This window comes from Schistosoma mansoni, chromosome 1 (assembly GCF_000237925.1).
Source record: "Schistosoma mansoni strain Puerto Rico chromosome 1, complete genome".
Classification (NCBI taxonomy): Eukaryota; Metazoa; Platyhelminthes; class Trematoda; order Strigeidida; family Schistosomatidae; genus Schistosoma; species Schistosoma mansoni.
In genome coordinates, this window is record NC_031495.1 from 23,352,120 (window position 1) to 23,378,904 (window position 26,785).

A 26,785-nucleotide genomic window follows, 5' to 3' on the forward strand; every position below is an offset into this window, starting at 1 on the left:
TCAGGTTCCTGGTAAAGTATTGTCTGGACAATTTGTAACTTCGTTATCTGAATACATTTCTAATGATTTATCATATTCTTTTAATTTCCAATTTATAATTCCATTATTATTAGTATTGTGACTAGTTAATTCTCGTGCAGTAGGTTTGAATTCAGGATCTATGATAGTCAACTGTTTTCCGTACTGGGTTTCATGTTTTAAAGTGTTACCTTTGGTATTTTGGTAATTGAAATTTAAAAATGTTTTATAATTGTTCGCTGTTATATGTACATCAATATTAGGAGTAGGAGAATTTGGTTGATCTGGTATTTTAGTGTCTAATTTAAAATTTTGTTGATTAGTGCAATACTTGACATCGTTGTTACTTTCTGGAAATTTTAAACATCACAGTGAAATGGAAATTTAAATTCCAGTAGAAATAATTACTGAATATGATTATAACAGTAAAACTAATTGATAATTAAAAGAATTGAACGTCAATTCACTTGGGTGTGTGCGTTCGACTTCCAATGTCAATAAAATTTGCCAGGTTTTCATTTATGTGAGTTTATGAAACACAGCTCACATCTTTTAAATGAATTCAGGAAGATATGAAATTCTCTAAAACGTTCATATCCTCAGTAACATACCTGGATTTATTTCCTTCAAATTATTTACAGTTATGTTTTCTACACTTACAATATAGAAATATATTGAGCTCCGTAAATTTGTATCTCAATTCGTTCTTCAGTGGCTGACCTAGAAATGGAAGCATCTATCGACTTTTAAATGAACTATATTTGAAGTAATGGCTGTCAAATGCATCCAAAATTAATGTTCATTTTCATTTTAGAACATTTTATTCGAACTTATCTGGAGTCTAGTATTGATATTTACACTCAGACTTCCGAGTTTTGTCTACAAGGTTATTAAAGTAAAGAGCGTCTTGAATTTCATTGAGTAGCGCCATTCAAAGCATAATCGACACTTTTCTGAAGTCATTTCGGAGGCTTTCGTTTAGAAGGTTCATTTTCCGGTAGAGACCAATTAACTCACTCTTAAGTGTAAACATGCTGAAAGTATTGATCAAATAATTTTATATGAATTCGCTTGAATCTGCACTAACAATTACTTCATGATAAACTTTAAATGTCTGAAGTAGTGTATTTGGTCAAATGGATAACTTTCATATAATCGACTATCAACTATGATGTTTGGTTTTTCTTAAATAATTTCTACTTCATGCGAAAACATTTAGAATAAATAGCTGAAATATTTTGTAGGTAGACTTATTGCATATCAGGAAATACCCTGATTGGATCAGAAAACTTACCGCCATTATTCACTTTGGTTTCTCTCGAAACTAATTCGTCCGAATCATTAGATTGACTGGAAAGTATAGCGCTGTCACTGACTGAATAGTAGGTTCGTGTTGTATCCGATTTCAAACTTTGTGCACTTTGTTCCTGGGTGTAGTACAGCTTATTCTTATCGTTCAATTGAACTGGGGACGTATTTTTAAGTGTTTGATTAGATAAAGTTAAAATTTCATTATTCTCATGTGGTCTGTTTTAAATAACATTCCAAAAACATTCATATAAAACGGTTGTTGATTAGTTGCATATCAAAGAACACGAAATTAGTGAAAATGCGTTAAAAACGTAAACCAATTGAAAAAATAAATTAGTTTTTGATTAACCATACACGTTATTAATTTTAGTATGACAGAAGTTTAGCACTACATTCCTTACATCTTTACATAGTTAAACAAAATGTGGAAAAACAATGCATATTGTTCATAACATATATATATTTGGGATATCCCAACAAGTAGAAATTTGTATTTCTGACGTTTCGTGACTTCATGTAAGTTACTTCTTCAAAGCAAATAAATAGCTTAAGTAAAATTAACACAGGTCCAAATAGTACAAAGGAAACAATGCAGAATATTTTTAGTAAAATCAAAATCATAGTAGGTCTGAACATGTCAATGTCACGTTATTTTGGTGAACGTAATTCTGTTTGAAATATCACTGCATATATTTGTGCGTTAGAAGGTGGGTATGAAAAATGTATACACTTGTAATATGAAGTAGTGAAGTTAAAATTGTGGGTACAGATTGTGTGAAAAGTGGATAGGGTCAAATGTAGTTGTTTGGATAAACAGTCCAGGTTCGATGAATAGTCAGACCTTCTTTCCTTTGAGGGGAGAGAGATCTAGCATTATGTGAAAGGCTTCAGCCACTTGCCTCTGTAGAGTTGGGAAAACCTTTCTGTATTATTTTGATATTTTTTTATCAATTCGGTGATTTGAAAATAGCATGTGATGCTAATGATTTAACTTGTAGATTTTCCAATTCTATAGGACTATTTGATCTTTCTGTGTAACTAACATGTTCCTTGGCACGCATCGAGATCTCATTGGAAGACTCTCAAATTTAGAACTCACCACGATCGACTCAAACTAATCTGTATAGAATTTTTCATAGACGTAAACTGGATCTTATTTTTCATTCTAACTAAGGAGTTTTTTAGAGTGTTGGTTGTCTAATGATAAGCTTTAATTTTGTACGTTTTCAGGATCAATTGTAACTATTCTATCGTACTCCGTTGGTAAGGTAAAACCACAGTACCTATTCAAGATCTTTCATTGGAATTGTTATTCAAAGAATGACAGTTTTGTTTTATTATGTTTTTATTAATATTTCTACGACAGTTATTAGATTGCAGGATGTTTATTATATCGTCTTTTTCCTCTAGCATGTCTTCTGCAGTAATGATCTTGATTGCTCTTCTGAAAAGACTCAGAGCCATGGAAAGTTTTGCACTGAACGAATGTTCAGATTTAAGATCGATATACCGATTTCAATGCGTCGGTTTTCGGTATATGGTTAAATTTAGACTTTCACTAGAATTCCTTTTACCAAACAGTCTAATAATGGTAGTTTACCATATCCATTTAATTTTAATAATATTACAGTAATTTCATTAAAAATGAAGAGTAAAATGCAATCACATTTAAAAAATCGATAGTAGTTCGCTGAATAGATAACTGTTTTTGATTTTATTGTAAAAAACGTAAGAGTACGTCGAAGAGGAATTACTGTCTTGAAATTTTTTATCAGCTATCTATAATGAAAAAAAAATATAATTACAAAGATCTGAGACCTAAAAGCTAGTGACGGAAAATAAAATGACGAATATGTTGATATTTTAAATTATTCACTTATATTGGGATGTAATTTGTTGTAAAGCAGAGATAAACTCAATGGTAATCAAGCTTTTTACCAAATATGTCCATTTAAAGTATACTTCAACCTAAGACATTCTAGTCTTAGGAAATATTCATGCTTACTTTGCGTGAACTGATACTAAATAAGAAGTTTCTTTTTATTTTCACTTTCTGTATCCGAGGAAGTCGTCAATCTTTTGATAAATGCGATCACTGCAAATAGCCTTATGTTTGATCGGTCAGAATTACTCAAAAGACTTAATTATGGTTTAACGGAAGACGTATTCACGTTGTATATCCGAAGTAATATAAATTATTCATAAGTTAGGAACACATTTATAAATTATGATGTAGATATTCCACGTATGAGAGGTTTTTATAAAACCTGTTTGAACTCATTTCACTTTTCATGTAGGTTTGAAATAGACTTAACTGGCTTACATTTCACATCATGATCAACCCACATTTGTTTATAGGGTAATCTAGATATTATGATTGCGTTTCACTGATTATTGTGCACCTTCTAAACATACACTTAAGAACCTTGTTTCTAATTATCAAAAGGAATTTATAACAAGAGAGATGAGCGAAATTCATAATTTATATTTATCCAATGGATTTATAAATGAACAAATTGAAATACAAACCTTTTATTTGATTTTCCATCATTAAAATTGGTGATGTTGTGACAACGATCTAGAAACTTTTCTTCATTCCAAACACTTTTATCATTATGACAACTACTGGTTTTTACTTGTTCATTTGAATAATCATAGAAAATATTGTTATTGTTATGTTGAAATTCTGTTGAGTATTCGACCACTCTTTGAGATGAATAAGTTGCTGGTTTATTATCTCGCGTCGCTTCCATCATACGATTATCAAGCTCCTTAAAATGATAAGACATAGAAATATATGTCATGAAAAATATAATCGAATTGGACGTGTAATTCAAAATACCTTCATCTTGACTTGTTTTTAAAATCAACTAATTCTTATCAAACTTTATACCTTTATTCCTTATTTACATAAGTCATAAAGTACAGGAGACTATTATTCAGACTACCATAAAAATACATTGAGATGGATAGTTCTATGACAACACGCTTTAAAATATTGGTCAGTCGGTTGTTTACCTTTATTAGACGTTGATTTTGTTCTGTTAACCTTCGAAGTAAATCTGTCAGCTGTTCATTTTGACTTTGTAGATTTCCTTTATCTTCACTTACTTTGTACATATTCATCTCTAAATTTCCTAATCGTTGTTGTAAACTGAAAATAGCATTAGACTGTTTCACAGCGTTTGATATATTTCTTTGAAAATTGTTTCCTAATAACAGATATAATTGTAAAAAAGCATCTAAGTTGAAATAATTTTCTGTTGGTATACATAAATAGACATATTTATATTAACATTCATATTAACATTGAATGGACAATCTGACAAAAACTTAGCGCCGACTATATAGAACATATCATGGGTAAAAACTATGGATGAATAATCTCAGCGATTGAAACCTAAATAAATCCAACACTTTCCCTGACAAACTGTTCTGAGCTTCAAAAATATTCATGATAAATTTTGAGTCTGATTATTTCCGTGTATCACACAAATTAAAGTCATGAGACATTGGAATGAGTCGATTTTACAATTTGTCTCTTTTTCGATATCACCAAAGTTAAAACCTTGAACATACTAATAAAAAATCATTTCAGTAGGCATTATTGAAGACATACAGAATCACTGAATTAATTTTCATAATACATTTGTTATGTTCTATCTTTATTTTAAACGAAAGTGAACAGTAGAACAAATATTTACAATAATTTACTATCAATGAACACTATTTCATCTAGTATCTGTTTTGTGCTGGATTTATTGACCAATACATCACTCTATAATTCATTAACAGTAGGCAACAATCAGAACTTTGTTTTTATAATTCTCTCTTATAAATTTTATGATGATTTGTTTTTATAAAAATGAAATACTTCCTTCTCATATATTTGATTCCATTATAATTTATCTAATCTTTACAGAATGTTTATTTCTAAAGCTTATATTGTAATAAAATAAGAAATCTTAAACGGACATACAGTGGATAACTTGCACAAAAGTATCGTTTTGATTGCACTATTTTACATTGTTTACAGTGTTTCAAAGTTGGTGTGTATGGGTTACTTGAAACTTCCCATTGATCTTAGGAATTGCAATTAATAAGTATGTTTTGACATATCCTGTGGAGATTGTCTCGATATTGTCGTTAAATTTCAAATATTTTTAAGCAGAAATGGATGGTGGTTTACACTGGAGTTCAGGACGCTCATTTATTCCCACTAGGGACTGATTGGAAGTTGATCATTTGCAGTCCTACACATTAATGGAAATATTTGAACAAACAAGACATATGAATTAAAATTTACCCTACTGGACAAGGCACTGGCGTTCGAAGCCGCGGATAAAAGCATGAACTTCTGAATGAACTTACACCCAACTGACGAGTCTCCAATAAGACGAAATCCGCATCGTGGATTCCAATGTTAGCTATCAATCATCATTACATAAATATGGTTCAAGAGTTCATAACTCAGCAAGGACGGATGAATGTTTTTTGTTAACTCATTTTTCGAAATCAATACAACTAAGAAATGAACAAACCATTTAGTTTACCTTGAGAAATCTTCAAGTTTTCTCTAATTTTATCGCTGCTAACTGTTTCACAGCTTTCTCGTCTTAGTGAACTTCTGTCACATTTCGACTTCGATTCATTTATCTAAAAGTTTATTTGGTTAATAAATACTGGTTAGACGAAAGAATAAACTTTATTAATACGAGTATGAAGAATAAAAAAGTACTTGTTTATGAATATCTTGTGCTTATTATTAAACACAACTTTATTATAGATCGTCCACATTAATCTACTACAGACAATAAACAAAAACAAAAATAAACTTTTATTTGATCTGTTTGCTTCTTGGAAGTCGTGTAAATATTTTTTGTATTAAAGCTCACCATTTTTATGATATAACATTTCAGAAAAGATCTTTTGTTGAGTAAGGCAATCTCACGTTAGCATCATATGTATATTTATATAACCTTCGAGATACATGTACGTTACTAGTCACAGCTGTGGTCTGTTGGACAGATGATGAGTATGTTCGTAGTCATACAACTTCAGTTTCATTATATTTTTGTCTGATACTAATGAGAATGTACCAGTTACATCGAAATCTAGATTAGGTTGATATAATTTTTAAACTATCCACCTGGATATCTTCTAAATATTCGAAACTGCTTGGAAATTAAGGACACTAGAAACTTCGAATATTTTAATGAAGTGAAAAACCAGAAGATTTCCTATCTTTTTTCTTTCGCTTTGTGATAATTTACAGTCTTATAAAATGAAATTATACTCAATGTCACTGAAAAGCACACGTTTTAATAGTCTCCCGTTTATTTATGTATGAATTTATTGAATAGGTATAATTCGTCAACCTATATTGCTACTTATTTGACGCAAAAATATCTTGGCAAATTAATATGTAGTGGAACATATTATTTATCATAACTGTTGTGAAAAACGTTTTATGAAAACATGGTGATGGAACAATTATTAACCTGTTTTTTCATTTCACTGATAGCATTTTCATTTGCTTGTTTCTCATAGTCGACTGAAGTTAAACGTTGATCAGAGAGTAATGACCCTGATTACAAAGTATTAAAAGAAAGTACAAAGCATTATTTATTGAACAGATGACGCATTTCCCAATAGTTAAATTATTTGGGCAAATTTTAATAAGATGGAAATATATTAAAATGTATAGAATTGTTCTACGCCATTCACATAATTGTAATTTCTTTACAATCTGCTTACTTCTCAGTCCGAACACTTAATCAATCTGAAAAAAATATTACTCAATAGCCTATTAGTATGATTTATGTCCATATTAATTTCTTCTTACATAATTTAAAGTATTGAAGATAATATTAACAGGGACATACATTTGATAAAGGTATTTGTCAAATGTACTATTTGTGTTTTGCACAAACCGAATTTAAGGTTATTTAAAACATTTGCTTAAAAGATCTAATAAATCGTTGCAACCTTTTTAATGAGTTCTATGAAACTGTTAGAGAAAAATACGACTTTGTGAATACAAATAGGATTAACTGAGTTATTTATTGTTATATGGATTTACTGTTACTGTCAGGTCCTAGAACATAGACACACATTCAAACGCCCCAAAATAAGAGTATTTCTCGAACTTAAGGCAGCATTTGACTCTGTTGGTCGTGAGGTTCTATGGCAGTGTTTGTCACTGAAAGGAGTATCAAAGAATTACATTAACCTTATAAAGGCTCTCTACTCGAACACAACTGGTAGAGTTAGAGCTCATGGCGAACTGTCATCAGAATTGATTACCTCAAATGGTGTTCGTCAGAGCTGCCCGCTCTCTCCATTGTTTAACTTTATCGTAGACGTGCTTTTTGAAATAAAACTTTCCTCATCTAAACTTAGAGGGGTTGAACTTCTACCAGGAGATTCACTTGTTGACTTAGAATATGCCGATGACATAGTTCTATTTGGTGAAGACGCTGACAAAATACAGTCTTCTGACCATCATAAACAACAATGCAGGCATGTTCGGGATGCGATTCTCCCCCATGAAGTGCCAAAATGTTACTTCAGGATTGAGTTACATCGACACCTGAACTAATGATAGGGAGTGAAGTAGTTGAGCGTGTTGGCCGCTTCACTTATCTTGAGAGTCTCGTCAGCCCTTGTGGTCTGGTGTGTGACGAAATCTCAGCGCGGATACAGAAGGCTCGTCTAGCTTTCGCTAACTTGTGTCATTTATGGCGTAGGCGAGATATCCGTCTAGCAACAAAAGGACGGGTTTACTGTGCAGCAGTTCGTTCCGTCCTACTTCATGGCTGTGAAACATGGCCGGTAAGAGTAGACAAGATTCGTAGGCTGCTAGTATTCGATCATAGGTGTCTTCGACGCATTGCTCGTATATCCTGGGACCACTGAGTAAGTAATGCAGTTGTTAGGAAACGGGTACTAGGTAAGGATGGCAAATCGATTGATGAAATAGTGGAACTTCATCAGTTGAGATGGCTGGGACCCGTGTGACGTATGCCCAACCACCGACAGCACCAACTTTCGATGTTTTATGGTGTAGGAGTAGGTTGGAAGAAAGCTAGGGGTGGCCAGACCAAAACGTGGCACAAATCCATGAAGTCACTGACAAGTGGACTGAGCCATGTTGGTTGGTGTAGATTACCTGGTTGGGATCCGCGAGATTCTAATCTTCTGAATTTTTCATGTCCCTTTCTTTTTTCTCTCCCCAAGTTTATTTCACTGGATTATACTCCTTGAATAACATATTCAAATCCCAATCTTTCTGATTAATTCCTATACTCTTACTACTTCTACCACTATGAGATTTGAACTGACAACTTCGTCTCTGTGCTAATGTGGTATGACAACTCAAACAGGTGTATGTACGTACGAAGTTGACTGATAGGGTTTTACTAGTTATAGTGTATTTCATTGAGAATATATATATATATATATACATATAATTTCTGGCATCAATTTCTATGTGGATTTGTGGGTGTTGACTTTCAATGTAGATGTTATGTCCTTGTGAAAATTAAACTACGAGAAATGTTTCAGAAGAATCAAACCCTGATGACTTTAAATCAAATGCTGTTCAACATAAACAGTGAGTCACTTCTAATGGATTCTCTATTCAGTACCAGAAATATGTTTTAAATAAAGTAATAATAATCTTAACTTGGAGATATTAGGATTCAACATTATTTCGTGGGACAGGAAAATGTTGGCAGATTTAAGGTACACATACTTTTTTAAAATCAGGATCTTTACTACGAATCTTCAAAAAAAGATGTTATATTTTATTGAAGGTTAAACTACGGGTAACTTCTAGGATCTATCAATGGAATAATATTCTGTTTGTCTAGTATATAAACCAAGTATGCTTGAAATAAATGATTCGCATAGCAGAAGCTGTTATTGGTGTTCTGAACTCAAGTGGACAGGCTAGGCGAGCGAAGATCCAATAAGGATGTTAGGCTGCTCACACTGGTCAAACGTCATTGTTTTGGCGCAGTGTTAAGATTGGATAAGTCGTATTTTGATTAGCAATCAAATCACGTGATAAAAAACCAGGCCTAAAGTCACAACAGTAGATTTTCAACAAAGCTCAATAATTAACAGTTCAAAGAAAAATAAATAACAATATTTTTACATAGATTTATACTTTAATCAAATGAATGAGATAACAAATAAAATATTCACTACAAAGCAAAAGACAACAATACTACCTAATGATAAGGGCCTTCTCAATGTTCTAAATTGAGTAGTGCATTTTTCATGCAAGCCAGATTTTATTGATTTCAATTGTGAACACTTTCCTGTACAGAACTGTCGTCTTTTCAGTAAGTCTATCTGTTCTGTAAGCTAAAATCGAAAGTGCATGAGTTAGTTTGTATCTGAATATATAATTTTTTTATCAATCCTGAGTAGGACAAATGAAGGAAACAGAAATTTTGATAGGCTTAAATCATTCATTATGAAATACAGTGCTTCTTAATATAAAGCCTTCAAAGCCATTTCATAAAACTGACTTTGTTTCTTAACGATTCGTCTTGAAAATAATCAAGAATCTAAGTCAAAATTTTTATATAACTGCGTTAAAACGTTATGTGGAATAAAATGATTAAATAATAAATCTATTCATATTCAGTTTTAGTTAGTTTTAGTCAGTCACTGAGAACATAGCTCTTACTAGCGGTTAATACTGGTTATTCATGAAACAAATTCGATGAATTATCTAATAAGTTTGGCTATCGGTGAACCTGCTAAATAACTACACTTTTAAAAGTTTCAAGTAAAACCCATACTACTACTAAGTAGTATTTTTCAAAACTACCTACTAAAATGAATTGCTCTAAATTAGCGGCTTCACGAAGGTATCTTAAAAGTATAAAAATGTCATTTTTAATTTTATGGATTCAGTCATAGAAAATGTCATTCATATTACTTTATTTGGAATTATTTTATTACTCAAAGTTTAAATGGACGCAAAAAACACTGATAGAGAGACTGTCATTTTGATTCCAGAGTTTTGTTGTAAAAAAACCCACCTCTCTTGTTTGACGATGAAAATCAGCTTTAACGGTGGATAATTCTTCAGTTTGCTCATTAATTACTTGTAGATAATAATCTCTTTCTGAAATAGTAGTTTCTAATTCACTGACCTTTACAGCTTGTCGGTTAAGGAACAGTCACACATAGAAAACAAATGACAATATGATACATTTAATTTCGTTGATAACTTTATTAAAAGTAACTTCGAAAGAAATGTCAAAACAAAATTTAAAGTTAAATTTTAAATTAACCACTAAAAATTATCTCTTAACTATTGACATATGTCTATGACATTGTGTGTTTATACATTATTGATCGGTGATGATAATTCACAACTCCAACTTCGTAACTGTGAACGAAATTACTTTCATCCTCTTCTTTTCCCTCCCCCGCTAACTAGGGTAAAAACAGCAGTTTTGCCGATGAAGGTTTCCGATGTTGATTCAGCACGAAAACCAGTCAAATTAAATTAAATTTATCCGTTGTATATCAATCGAAAATAACTAGAATATTCAAACTGACTAACTGTCGTGAACTCGAAATATCGTTAAAATGTTTTGAAATTCAGTAAATAGTCTTTACACTGAATAATTTACTGAAACAGAAATCCAACTTCATGGATACTGATTTGTTTTTGATAATTTGTAGTTTAGGATCTCATGTCCTCAACATGTAGGATTTTATTCAATTGGGAATGTAGATTGTTTTAAATGCCTTTATTCGTAATCCCTTGAAAATCTTTGATTCCATATCAAAAGAGATTGACAGCTGAAGCTCTACATATATAAGCAAACCCAAACAATGTAAACAGAAAAGATGGAATACAGTTAGCTGTAATTTGCCAACTAGTAATTAATAAGTAAATTCGAATTTCATTTTACATTTTACTTCCTTTAATTGGTCTCTTATTTAGTAGACAGTAACGATTACTTTCACTTGTTCTAACCAGTTAATTGATCTGAGTACGATGAACAACCAGTTCGGCTAGCAAAACAACACATTTATTTATTTATCCGGATTTTATGTGTTATATGACACGTTCGATTTCCATCTATCAAATGATCCCATTTCATCATCAATCATAGCCAGGGGCGATATACGGTTTCTAAGATTATTAACATGATTAAACTGTTTACTGAGTGTACAGTTACCTGTGGACCATAAATTTATATTCGACCATGTCTGATTGTATTCCCTAGTTAAAATTTCGGACCAGACTGACTAGTGCAATGATGAACTTATTTGACGTTTAATCGTCGAGATTCATAAGAATATAACTACCATTTCAAGGTAAACTATTTAAAAATATTGAATACTAGATGACAATCGGTCATTCAGAAATTTAAAAGTAATTCTCCTTTTGTTTGTTATGCTTCGTGACAATGAATTGATGATATCTGGCAAACTCATTTGTCATGTTCTCATTTCTTACTAAAAATGTCAACAAATTACCATCATGATAAGTTAAGAAAATCACCAACTCTTGAACTAGCGGGATCCATTTAAAATATCACGTCATAAAATGAATTTATTATACATGTCCAACTGGAATTTGATTTCCTAGTTAACTAATTAGTAAGTATACACAGATAAAATAATGAAAATAACTAAAGATAATAATTCAACTCTAATTAGTTAGTAGTAAATATTTCAACGCTACGTGTTGTTAGTGTATGTCATAAATCTTCTGTGACTGAATTTTTAAATGATAACGGGAATATTCACCTACCAAGTGTCTTTTCATATTCATTAATAGAACGTTGATTATCCTTAAAAGCGGATTTCAATTTGTCCAATTCATAATTCAGTTCTTTTATTTGATTTTTCAAAAGTTTTGTTTGTGCTTTATTCTCCTTATTCATAATTGATTTCCTTTTTAATTCACTAATAATTTTCATCACCTGTTGGTGAAATATATTTTACTTAAATGAATTTAACATTAAAGTTTATCGTAATGTAGCATTATGAGTAGTATAAGCTGTCGATTAGTAAGTTCTACCACGATAAATGTTTAGAAGTAGAAAGATTTTGAAACTTATCTAAAAGTTGAAACTTTTGATAAAAGTTTTGGTTGGATGAAGTGCTTATGTAACTCATGTCCCAATACATGTGAAAAAATTATTTTAAACTTCATTTAGTTGCTGTGTATCAAGTTCAGGATTCCTTGATTGAAAATGTGAGGACTAGACATTGGACAGATAGCACTCAATTGATTTATATAAAACATGAATATAAAAAAAACTGCTAATCCCTTGAAAAACACTGTACATTACTGCTACGTACTCTCACTGATTACGGCAGAATACGGTATCCAACTAACAGTACTAGGATGTATAGAACTCCACAGTCGCATATCAAAAGACAGAAGAAGCAACGAGAAGTGATTAATGAGTAAGACACCAAAATGTACGAAAAGACATGGGTGTTTATAATATTAGTACTGGCTATGACACTTACTTACGCCTCGGGGTAACAGGCGTAATTAAGTATGACATAACTATAATCCAATCAATCCACAAGCAGGAAAGTTATGCAATTGTCCAATCATAGCTTGCCACGTCGATATTTTATCAGGTTCTAATTGGATGGAATCTTTTTGGCTCCTCTAGCGCCTCTGGAGGCTTCGTCATGATTTTTTTGCCGTCCCTACAATTGTGTTAGCTTCATCTAGATAACCACTGTAATTCTGAAATAACTAGTTGTCTGGTTGACGTTGGTCCGTGATGTAATTTGTGTCACGTACATAAAATAAAGGAATAATTAAGCATAAACGTTTTTGGAGCATAATAATTGTTATGTTTAAAATATAAGATTTTATTATCACCATCTTACTGTCATACTAATATTTATTTACATATAGTTCATGATCGATATCAGTTTATCAAACTGATGCATAAACTAACTCTATCACGTGCGTCGAATGTTAAACACAACTAATCAGGATTTTACTACAGCGTAACTATAAATGCGGGTTATAACTAAGCAAACTAACAACGAGCGTTACAACCGTTTGGTATATATTTAGATAAATACAATAAATGACTTGTAATACCTGAGTTGCATACAAATATAGTCTCTTAATAACATCATACTTTGTTAACTTATATGAATGGTACATTACATAATGTCAGGAATAAACAAAGCTTATTATTGTTCATTATTTCAAGGTGCTAAGAACTTTAGTTCTTCATATCATGGTGATGAACATACATATTTTTCTTGTTGTTATAGTTCAATTAGGTACAGATTTTGATTCAAGATTGAGATCACCATTTAAACTGAAAGCGCTAGGGTTTTATAGGATCTTTCAAAAAAGATGAACCCCTGGACTAATGGTTTGATGTGAAATAATAATAGCTTTGGGAAGTAAAGCCACTTAAAAGTGTGAAAATATAATCCAGAATAATTATCTTGAAACTGTTTAACGCAATAAACAAAACGAAAGATCTGAGGAATTTTTAACACAAGAAATTTGGATTCATAAATTTATAAAACCGTATACCTAACTTCTGAACAAACATAAAATCTGAATGTAGTATTCGCGACTAACTGAGATTGTTATATAAGAGAAGAAATTCATAAAGTATTGCTCTAATGCCTATCTAAATACGCTTAACAATTTCGCATAATGAATCACATTATTTGATAATTCCATAACCGATTATAGTTTGTAATGAAAAAATATGTATAACTAGAAATAAATAAAGAAGCCTTACGTTCTCAATGAATTCGCTTATGTGGTTTTCCTCGAAAATTTGTTCCCATTTCCAATTTCTGTTCAAGTTCAATTCATTATTAATCATATTGTATAATCTTTTCATAGACAGTTCTATTGATCTAGCGAAACTTTGCAAGTGTTTATTAACTTTGTTTGTCTCATTTAATTGGTTTCTTGTTGTCTGATCAGTTGTCATCTGTTTATTTAAACGGTTATCCAATTCTGCAATATAAGACTGTACATATGATGCATTGTGAATATTCTGAGCAATTGTGAGATTACTTGTTACTTTGTAAAACAAAATTGTTAACACTATGGAATTATGAAATCAAAACACAGTTTAACAACTGAAGGTGTTTTAACTGTTCCTACAAGTTTTTCTAGATGGATTTAACTAACAGTCTTCTCCTCCTATCCTTACCAGTTATAGCATGACCAACGATTTCTGTTTTTCATTATTCCTTCTGAGTGTCTAAAAGTTTACCAGATACATAGCTCCGTTTCATGACCTCATTTTGATTGGAGCGCTAGTGACGTAGACGAAATACATATTCTGCTTATTTCCTTTATACCTTGTCGACAAATCTTGTTGATAATATCGTAGATAAAAAAAGTAGAATAAAAGTGTTTCTCATGTTTATGTTTCATACGTGAGTTTCGGCAGACAAACGAGAAGATAAGAGATGGCAATGGCCAACATTCCATCTCAATTTAATTAAAACACGACTTAACTTTTGGGTATGATATATATATGCTCTCCAACATTCGAAGCAGCACCCACAGACCTCCCAATCGATGTTGGCCCACCAACAATTGAAGAGATCAGCATGGCCATTAGACAAATCAAGAGCGGCAAGGCAGGGGGACCAGACAACATCCCGGCAGAGGCACTGAAAGCAAATGTAGCAGCAACTGCCAAGATACTCCACATCCTCTTCAGTAAGATTTGGGATGAAGAACAAGTACCAACAGACTGGAAAAAAGGACTTCTGATCAAGATACCAAAGAAAGGCGATCTTAGCAAGTGCGACAACTACAGGGGCATCACTCTCCTCTCAATACCAGGAAAAGTCTTCAACAGAGTATTGTTAAACAGGATGAAGGATTCCATAGACGTCCAACTTCGAGATCAACAAGCTGGATTTCGTAAGGATCGATCGTATGCAGACCAAATCGCAACTCTACGGATCATTGTGGAACAATCAATTGAATGGAATTCATCACTCTACATCAACTTCATCGACTACGAGAAGGCATTTGATAGCGTGGACAGGTCGACACTATGGAGGCTTCTTCGACACTACGGCGTGCCTGAGAAGATAGTCAATATCATACGGAACTCCTATGATGAACTAAACAGCCAAATCGTCCACGGAGGACAACTCACCGACTCGTTTGAAGTAAAGACCGGTGTTAGACAAGGTTGCTTACTCTCACCCTTTCTCTTTCTCCTAGTGATTGACTGGATCATGAAGACGTCAACATCTGGAGGAATGCACGGGATACAGTGGACAGGCAGGATGCAGCTTGACGACTTAGACTTCGCGGATGATCTGGCTCTTCTATCACACACGCAACAACAAATGCAGGAGAAAACGACCAGTGTAGCAGCAGCCTCAGCAGCAGTAGGTCTCAATATAAATAAAGAGAAAAGCAAGACTCTCTGATACAATACAATATGCACCAATCAAATTACACTTGACGGAGAAGCTTTGGAGGATGTGGAAACCTTTACATATCTGGGCAGCATAATTGATGAACACGGTGGATCAGATGCAGATGTGAGGGCGCGGATCGGCAAAGAAAGAGCAGCATACCTACAGCTGAAAAACATCTGGAGCTCAAAACAATTGTCAACCAACACCAAGGTTAGAATTTTCAATACAAATGTCTAGAGAGTTCTACTGTATGGGGCGGAAACTTGGAGAACTACGAAAGCCATCAACCAGAAGATACAGGTGTTGATTAACAGTTGTCTATGCAAAATACTTAGGATCTGTTGGCCAGAAACTATCAGCAACAGCCTACTGTGGGAGACAACAAACCAGATTCCAGCAGAGTAAGAAATCAGGAAGAGGCGCTGGAAGTAGATTGGGCACACCTTGAGGAAATCACCCAATTGTGTCACAAGACAAGCCCTCACATGGAATCCTGAAGGTCAAAGGAGAAGAGGAAGACCAAAGAACACATTACGCCGAGAAATAGAGACAGACACGAAAAGAATGAACAAGAACTGGATAGAACTAGAAAAGAAGGCCCAGGACAGAGTGGGTTGGAGAATGCTGGTCGGCTGCCTATGCTCCATTGGGAGTAACAGGCGAAAGTAAGTAATGATATATAAAACAAAAATATAAACACATACATACTATCATAAAAAAGTGACTAGAAAGGCTATGATAGTTCATGTGTCCAAAAGTTAAGTTAGATCATGTGATCGTGTAACAACACTAACTGCTACAGACATTACTTGAACATGACATCATTCTTGGATTAAGTACTCAGAAAACAGCGGTAATCCTAAATACATTCACCAATTACCAGTAGTAATGAAATATAGCTTATTTGAAAGTGTCATCCGAAAACGATAATCCTAGAGAAGAGAAAGTGTGGAATCCGTAGTCTTTTATGTGTGGAGATAAGAGATCGCTGATACGAGAAGTGCTGTAGTGTGTGGTGCCCGAGAGTTGACCCTATACACATGCCCTACGGGCAACTTGAGTAAAAAGATGAAAGTGAGAAAGAGAGTCTGTTAAATTAAACGAATCGGCGTATATATATATATATATATATATATATATATATATATATATGTCCTCAAGAAACTAAATTGCTCATCAGTTTGAATCAGAGTACATCTAAGCAAAGCTCTGCACTCATAATGAATGACTAGGTATCGTGAAATCTAGGAAATTAACACTAACAAGAAATATTCATAAAAAGCATATTTCACTAACTATGAACTAGAAACTGTTAACAGCATTTCCATGAAATTATATTCCATGGATCCGTAAATAAAATAATTCATTTTATATAATCGTATATGGTCTTATTTTTGCTAGTTTCGAGGCTTTTAACATAAATTTTCAAGGATCAAGATATAAAAACATTCTTTCACTACTGGACTGTTTAAAAGTTATTGATCAAATATCTGTATGTTACCCCGGATAAAGTTGAGGAATATACTTGTTTATACTGTCTGTGGGAACTATGGTGGCTTTTGACTGACATTTTTAAAACCAAAGAACTTCGAAAAAGGATGTAATTATCGTTCTGGATTCGGTTCTCGCATATTATTAGGATACAGTTTTACGTTCGTGTTTCGAAATTTATTTCATCATTAAGAAAATAAACTTACTTCTGTTGCTTCCAGTTTTGCACTTAATGTGGATAACTGACTTGTTGCTGAGTCTCGTTCACATTTCATTTTAATCAGTTCTTTTTGTGTTGTATCCAATACGGATTCTAATGCTTTCCTAGAGTTTATATCTGAATCCTGGAATAATTGACATATACTGAGTGAATTATATTGCTGACATAAATATCTTCAAACCCATTTATTTAATCTAATAAACAAAAATGGTCTATATTTTCATTTGCCAGTGAGCAAATTATTACTAAGCAAGTATCAAACAGACAACATAAAATTAAAAAGACTTTCAATAAGCAGAAAAATTGTATTTCTGCTCATAAGGATATGAGAAAAAGATATGTTTATTATTAACTCTACCCAATGCTCAACTTTTTTGAAGCTACCAAGTCCAGCCTTGGCATTAATACCTATAAAAAGACTTCCTTTTGATGTTACAAAAATAAAATTTTACCTTCAGTCTTTAATCGAATTTTATTGGTAATCTTCTAAGGATATAGTATTTTGTGTGTCCTAATTTATTGGAACACTAACTACTATACAACACACCACTCACTTAGTAAAAGTATCTTACGTATGAAATTCTTGGATTGTCTGGGGTGTATGATTAATTTATAAAGCTCTCTTTGGCTTTCGACAAAACATTATTTGCAAATTTTCTTTGATAAGAATATATTCTCTATTGGTCAGTAGTTTATGAAAAACAAGACCGACAGCCATCATAGATTTTTAATTATCCAATACGACTAAGTAAAGTATTTAGGCGGTTTACTGGCCATATGTTGCTTCTTAGGTTCAACTGACAAACAAAACGTTAAATAAACTGATGTTCCTGACATGGTTTACATTCACAGGACAGATCCCAAGGTATTTTGAAATGCACAACTACTAGCTAACTAGCCTAATCATGTGTTTGTGTTCTATGAAATCCTAATCTTTATTTGTGTACTAGACATTGAATCAAAATAGTATGTGTGTTATTTTTCAGCCAATAAAATAATAACTAAGAACAAAAATGAAACTTCTAAAGTAACTAGTAGTCTTTTACTGCCGAATGTTAACAGATTTTCAGTTTTATCATACGTAAAAGAAATCCTACATTTTGTTTTGCTGTGAAATCGGACAGTTTCTTCTCCAACTCCTGAATTCGTTCACACTTTTCAGTTATTTCTTTTTCGTATTTCGACTTAGCATTGGCCACTTCTACACTTAGAGTTCTTGCCTCTAGTGTTGCTCTTTCGGCACGCACAACTGTATTGTTTAGTTCATCTTGCAGTTGTTCGCATTGTTCCTGAAGACTAAAGCAAAATAATTCAATCACATGGCTTGTAAAATGTCTACTACTTACAACTCTGAGATCAAGAAAATACATACTTTCATTAAACATGAAACGTTTCTAGTAACGTTTATGATTTTAATGGGATACATTTAATGACCAGATAAAAATAATGTATGCAATACATAATCTTTTACAGTTTCATTAACATAAATTTTGAACTGTTTTAATGATACTGATATAAGACTTTAGTTTTAAAACGAAAATCATAGTAATAGGTAATTATTTTACTGTACAGTATAATGGCAGCTTTCTCATTGATTTCAGGTGAGACCACCTAATAATCCTAAAGTTTCTAAACATTGCCTATAACTTAGGCCGATAACTATCGAAACGTCTGCTGGTGTCAATCAAAGAACTGAGCTGGTTTTTAGTAGCAAAAGGATGTTTATTAATTTTCAGTTTAATAAACTAAATTTCGTAGACCATATGAATTATTTCGGCAGTGAGAATTTAGGCTCCTAATATGTTATATTATCATAATTTTTCAAGCCTTTGTGTTATTACGTATATATCCGTTTGTGAGAAACATCAAGTACAATAAAACGACTCTTGATTTTCATCGACAATGAGTATTTTCATTTTCCGTAAGTGTACGAACGATCAATAAAATTCTTACTTTTTCCATTTCTTTGACCTTTTAAGCATAAATTGATTGAATTTATAATCACTAGTCTGAACAACTATAGTCATACCTCTGAAAATCACATCTTTCCATTAATTTGGTGTCTTTTCGTATAAAGTATGGTTTCTGAAATCTCTATTCATACAATCATAATCGCAGCTAAGGTTTCATAATAGAGACAGTTGCCTAATGTAGTAACAAAAGTATGTGGTTTGAAAGGACAGTTAACAATGGCATCAAAGTCTAAGTGATGTTGTATTTCATCATTTAACTGATATTTCAGATATCACCCATTTAAAATGACTCGACTCCCAGTGCGTAAATTAGATGCCACTCAGACATAGAGGTTGCAGTTTATTTTTTTCGAACTGTTATATTTATGCAATATGTAAAACATCATGTGAATTAACGTATATCTGAATTTCAAAGGCTCTTAAATGAATTTCTTTTGCGTGAATATGATAAGGTATTACCTCTTTAGGATTGGTTCATTGTGTGTGAAATGAACAACAATCAAAAGTGATAGAACAAATCGGAAAAAAGAAGGTGATTAGGCCAATAAATTTTATTTTTTAGATCTTTGTTGGTAGCTAGCTATCCAAAATTTACTGACAGGTTTAACGAAATAAACCAAACTGTTTATTCGTTAACGGATTTTACACTATAAAAGCATATCAGCATTTACTAATCCTATAAACGCTGATATAAAAAGCTGCTGTTTAACACAAAGACAATTCTGTATCACACCAGACATACAGTACAGAATAAAAGGATTATTATTATTCCTGTTACACTATTGTTTATAATAAAATAAAATCTCATAATCAGTAGTTTAAAATGTAAAACGGTCCGTTTTGGTCTTTTAATGGAAACAGAATTGACAGTATCACATTCTTACAATAATTTATAGGCATGCAATATAAATAACTGTTCATACCACAGACTCAGTAGTTAAATATATCTGGGAAATGGTCTTACAAAGGGCATTAAAAAAACTCACGATGACTTGTGTTTTTCTTCAATCCTAAAAATTTCTGCTTCATTCTGACTTCGCATTACATCTATTGTGGTTTTCAGTTTTTCAATTTCTATAGTTCGTAAATGTTCTTTCTCTTCTAATGTCTAAGGTCGTGAAATAAATTTTCATTACATGTAAAAACTAATTTTTCTGATAAATGAAATCGTTAACGAGTTCAAAGGTTATTTTTATTTGGCATCTATAAACAAGCAAATTTAAGCTTGGTGATTAAGTTACTTGGATTTCATCTGTTGTGTTGAGTTTAAAACCGTCTTTATGCAAATCAGTCTAGACAGTCAAACAGTAGTGTTTCTAATACTAGCATGCAAAATATTTACCAACATATTATCGTCCGAAGTTGCAATCGCTTAATAAATTGCGTGAAATTAAATGAAATAATATTAAAAAATTCAAGGACCACGGGAATAAATAAAAAATATTTTATTATTTTTGTCCAAACGGCAATATTCACTGTTTTTAACAATTGTTTTTACCTAAACCATACTGTGTTTCTTGAAGATCTACTAAGTGAACTGTTTCCCGTTAAAATTACAAATATGTCCAACTTCATAGCTTGAGCATATTTCTCAAGCTTTTTTATTAATCTCGGAAGTCCAAAAAAATCAGTAAACAATGGCAAACGGTAAAACCTGATAATTTTATTTGATCTGCATATCACTGTACTCCACATTTAAAAATGACCTGCTTAAACTGAAACAGAAACTGGGTGATGAAGACAAAGTACTTTGACTTTACATAAAATTATCATCACTTTATGAAAGGTAATTAGTCTAACGGATACACCTTCATAATCAGTTTGCTTAATTTATATAAATAACTACTTTTTTGGAGTTTCACTGTAGACAATGCTTGTCGAAATTCAGTTACATTAAATCTAAAATTCATTTATAAGGATAAACACAAAACTGGTAGCTGTTTACTAGATCTGCGTTGGCATGAACTTAGGTTAGAGGAAAATTTCTGAAATAACCATGACTGATAGACCTAGTTTACAACGAAATTCAAGTCAGAAGCTTCAAGTTTCTGATCTAATGAATCAATCGTTATTTTACCTATGATTCTAGAACGGCTTAGCATTCTACTAAAGCCTTGAATGTGGGACTACTGTGTGTTCATTTTGATTCTTAGCGGCAGGCATTTTCTTAAAGCATTCACTTCATTACCAAGCACCCGTAGTTGAAAGGCTTTCTTCTATAAAAATAATTTAAAAATTAGTACTTGCCGATGGATGAAAGAGTAACGTTTCAAACACCAACGAAAATATTGACTAATTCATAAAAAATATAAGCTGGAAATTCAACAAAATATTTCCTTATATACTAAATATAACTTCAATAAATTTTCTTTCTTCAACTCCACTTACTTTTAAAAATTTGTTAAAATGACTGTGTACATATTCAATATCTTGAATTTGGAGATTTATTGGTTCTGTTAAATTATTATTGAGATCAAATTTTTGTATAGCCGAACTGATGTATTCAAGAAACAATTTATAATTTCCGATTTCTTTGTTAGACACTGCCAAACGTTCATTCATTGCACACATAAGCTACAAGAAAAAATATTCGATCAACTTTTTAAAGTCTTTTTTTCAATGAAATAAATGTTTTAAATTCATTAACCTAAAGTCAGTGTTACCTATCTATTCAACAGAACACATATTCAGTCATTTCAGAAATATGACCATAAACGGTTTTCACTAAGAATCTCTAATCACCAAGATAATTACTAGAAAATTTTGAAATTGTTGGAATTTAATTTATTATCTGTCCGAAAATTTCTGATTACTCCAGTTTTTTCAAGTTAGAATGAATTTTAAGTAAACAGATTGCTTAAGTTTTATTTTATTTTAACCTATCAACTAAGAGTAAATAGTCTATTATGTCGAATGAACATGAATTTTAAGTCCTATTTAATTTCTGTGATGAATAAAAGTCTGATTTTTTGGGAATTTATCAAATTTTTATTGTTGAATTTGAAAAGTTGTATCAATGCAAACATTTTATATCTATTGTCTTTATCAAGCAATATCTTTGATGAAGGTAAAACACTGAAGTAGTACGAAAAGCAATTTTATTGATTTATTTATAACACAATTAGTTTTAACTATGGAAATACGCTGTTTTAAATATTTTTGTTATATAATGATATTCGTCACATAAGTTAATTAAAAATATTCGGACAGTTTTGTATGTGAAAGTCTACTCGCTTGACGTTAGATAACTTTGACTCTCATTGAACAATATTTCTCTTTTTCCATATTCGAAGGAACATCATTGAACCATAAATAATTTGACTGCTCTAAGCCAAAATGTCTAAAAATTTTTAAACTACTCAGAAAATGTTGATACTTTTGGATAGAAAGGATTTATTTATTTTATGTTATGTAACTTGTTAGGATGTCATTTGTTTGACAGCAGTTTACATCATTTAGAAATCTGATGAAATACGTTTATACACGATTAAATAGGACCTTATGGAATTCAGTGTTGATCGTTGGGACAAAAATGTGAATAGTAAAAGACCTGAAGTAACTCTAATACTAACTATATGACACACATCTATCACTGAACCTCAACGTATAAAAAATAAGAGACTGTTACCTGTCACCTTGTTCAGATATTATTTACAATTTAAAATGAGCAATTATATTCCAATAAATGTTAATAATGAAGAGTTATTACAAGTAGGTAGGAAATTTTATTGATAAACTAACAGACTCATCGTAATTGACTGCACAAAAACTTCACTTCAAACATATTTATGTTTAAATCTTATTCAGTAGAAATCTACTACAAAATGACTATTTAATAAACTTTGATGTTTTATATTGACACTTTACAGTTGCTCAAAAAAGTAGATTGGTATTAGAAATATACGTGATTCGTAACGTTCTTCAAAAGGTTCGTAAAAGTCCCTTAAAAATCTTTTTGACCAAATTTTTATGACAATTGATTAGTAATCTATGGAACTTTTTAGTTTTCATTATTTCGATAAGATTCCATGCATTTTTAAGGTAATCTTCATAGCAGCCAGACACCATGTTCATTATTTTTGTCATTTGCTAACTTGTGACCTTTTTTGGGCTGATTTTTTCAGTATATCGTGAGTAGCTGTAAGTTGTAAAGTTTACTGAATTGAAAGTTGAAAAGTAGCTTAGACTGCTTAGAGTAAAAATTATATTGTTTTAAAAATTTAATGGCACTTAAGACTGAGCCATCGAACACCGGCAGATTGACTAGCCTTGGACTCAAAAAGTCCAGAGCTTACTCTTATATGAGGTTATCTATGTACGCAGGTGAGTATTCCTAAATCAGGATAGCATAGTAGCCTAACTTTAACTGTTTTTTGATGGTTCTTCAGTTACTCTCAATTTAAGATGAACCTTATGTTCAGATAACAAGTTTTGGCTAGACTGAAGACATTTTAAATCAAAAACGTTGGCCCCATAAGAGATTGTGTTGCTTTAGGAACAGTATAAATAGTGAATTCGTGAAACAACAAAACTACAAAACACCTCAATTCGCTAACAATATAATAATAACAGTCTGAAAAAGCAAATCAGGTAATTACCAAAAAGAAAGAAGTTAGGACCGTTCCATATTTTTATAATCAAACTTACTCTTTCTTGTTCAGCATTAGTTTCCAATAACTGATCCACACAATATTTTAAGTGCTGGAACTGCATTCCGCTTTGTTGAGATTCCATACTTGTTTTGGTGATTTCTTGGTCTCTCTCTTGAGAAACTGCTTCCAATTGCTTACGGAGTGATTTGACCACGATGGTCAGTTCACGCTGCTCTTCAAGTCGTTCTTTATTTAGCTAGAAAGTAAACAGTGTCATCTAATCAGTCAGTTTAATTTGAAAATCCCATCTCAGACAAATTGTATTTCATTGATTTTTTATGTAGAACCGCTTACTTTTTCTAGTGTCACCAAACTACGTCACTAACTCGAATAAGCAGGTGACATATTTATCTTTATTATAAACCATTTTTCTTCGAAACTTATTCAAACTGACGATCACTTTCCAAGAATACATTAAATTCACTCCCAAGAAAGAAAATGAACTTGGTAAACTGTCTCTTTTAGACTATTTAATTTGAAGAAATTCTAACAGAAATCTAAATTTAACCATCTACCGAGAACTGATTCATTCGACTTTTAACACAGAGTTCAACTCCACAAATCCATCCAGTCAAGAATTTCTCTGGCTCTAAATTTATTTAGAAACAGCAGAATTATTGTATCAGAAGAAAAGAAGCAAAGGGAATAGAAAAGTGTAGCCGGCATCTTAATATTGAGTGATTTTCCCATGACTATTACTGGAAATATACTGAAATGAAATGATCTGTTACCAAATAGCAATGAGTCAAATGGAATATCTTGGAGTGATACAGTAGTTCTGCCATACCATCACGGCACGAGGAAAGAACCACAACAAATTCTTAAACCACACAAAATTAAATCTTTACGTAAGACGGCCAACACTCTTCAATTTCTTTATTTTAAAAGCAAGGAAAAACCTCTTCCACTTTGATACAAAATTGTCTACGATTAGAATGTATAGATTGTGATCCATTCTATATTAGAGAGTCATGTCATGAAATCCCGACTCGGATCAAAGAACCTCTAAGCTATGCTAAATGACCTCCTATTAATCTTGTCAAACTTTAGAACTTTCAAATCAAATCAGCAGCACCGCCTGTAAATACTATTTTCAGTAACCATAAAACTGGTTTTAATAATTTGGTGATAGTTCATAAAGGTTTTTACAAATATATGGTGCGAAACTTTACATGACTTAACAAGAAAGAGGCTAACATCTATCCAACATGGATTATTTATCCAAAATGCAGTACCTAGTTCTATTCACACCTTCCACTGTTAACCTTAACTCTCTTCTCTCGCATTTAAAATTCTATATTTCTTCGCATCCATTACAACTCAAACAAATACTCGCACTTATGTCTCATAAAGATTCACTCTTCATCTGAATGACATCAACATGCCTAGACTTGTTTTGAATATATTCAAAATGTTTTGTTTTGTTTTCTGTATGTTGTTCAAACTTATGCTAGTTCAATTCCGTTTTTATTCTCTGAAAAATTGACTTACACTAAGCCAATAAAAGTCAGAAATTCAGTTTTAAATGCACTAGAATATTGCAAATTTATCATAGTTTTTATTGCACAACACTATTTCTTCATCAATAAATTTTTTTACGAATAAAAGCAACGATCGTCCACGTAACATGTATATTATTGATGGCCTAAATAAACCAGTTATCCCAGCGAGATGTTAATTACTTATTACCGGACACCATCAGCAACAGCCTTCTGTGGGAGAGAAAAAACCAGCTTCCAGTCGAAGAAGAAACTAGAGAAAGACGATGGAAGTGGATAGGACATACATTGCGGAATCCACCACACTGCGTCACGAGGCAAGCCCTAACTTGTAATCCTGAAAGGAGACGGAACAGAGGAAGTCCAAAGAATACAATGCGTCGAGAATTGAATGCAAATATAAAGAGGATGAATAGCAACTGGAAAGAACTGGAAAAGTTTGCCCAGGATAGGGTTGGATGGAGAGTGCTAGTGGGTGAACTATGCTCCTAATGGTGTTTCAAACTTTTGCCACAATCCTACGTTATATGTCGACTATGCCATATTCAAGTTCAAACACTTTGTAACTAAGAGAATAATTTATGCAAAAATATGTCCTTATATTAGTCTTGTTAAATCATGACGTTTTATTATGAAATTACTGAATTACTGCTGATATATCTTACTCTAAGGAACTCTGTTTTAAAATGTTCGACTTGTGATTTCACATCACTCAACTGAACATGAAGATTTTTATCTCTAGGTTTGCCTTCAGCTGAATTCGCGATTGATTCGTAGTCTGTTCCTTTAAAGAAACATTTGTTTGATAAGTTGTAGTCCTTCTGAACTTCTCTAATTTTGTCTTTTTCATTAAACATTTTAATTTCGAAACCACAATGAGGCAATATTGGAGAACGACCTTGATGTCTGTTTTCGTAATCAACCATTGGTTTTGTCAGAAACGTCTTCACAGATCAAAAATTTCTCTAAACATTCACCAGGTAAATTGAAAGTCGTGTAACGTCTATGGATTGAAATTAATGAAAAACATAAATGAGTGGTATTTATTTTAAAACTTCTAAAAGACAAGGAACTGGGAAATTTATTAAATTGACATTTCGTTTTAATTTAAGAGCGAGGAAAGTTATCCAACTAACGAATTAGTACATAGTTATGTACTTTATACTAACTAAATCCCGTACA

The 26,785-nt window shown here is 32.1% G+C and overlaps 1 protein-coding gene across 1 annotated transcript; it reads right to left on the reverse strand.

Moving 5' to 3' along the window:
* On the reverse strand, nt 1-26,529 carry Smp_140500 (putative paramyosin (Allergen Blo t 11); the record flags this gene model as incomplete). The annotated part of the gene is made up of 13 exons (XM_018793719.1): nt 1-368; nt 1,313-1,545; nt 3,859-4,100; nt 4,348-4,541; nt 5,883-5,985; nt 6,831-6,916; nt 12,122-12,293; nt 17,466-17,603; nt 18,577-18,775; nt 20,439-20,560; nt 21,841-22,026; nt 24,100-24,300; nt 26,269-26,529. 13 exons carry the CDS (start codon nt 26,527-26,529, stop codon nt 1-3), a joined length of 2,505 nt encoding a protein of 834 aa, XP_018648203.1.
* Between the last annotated feature and the right edge of the window lie 256 nt (nt 26,530-26,785).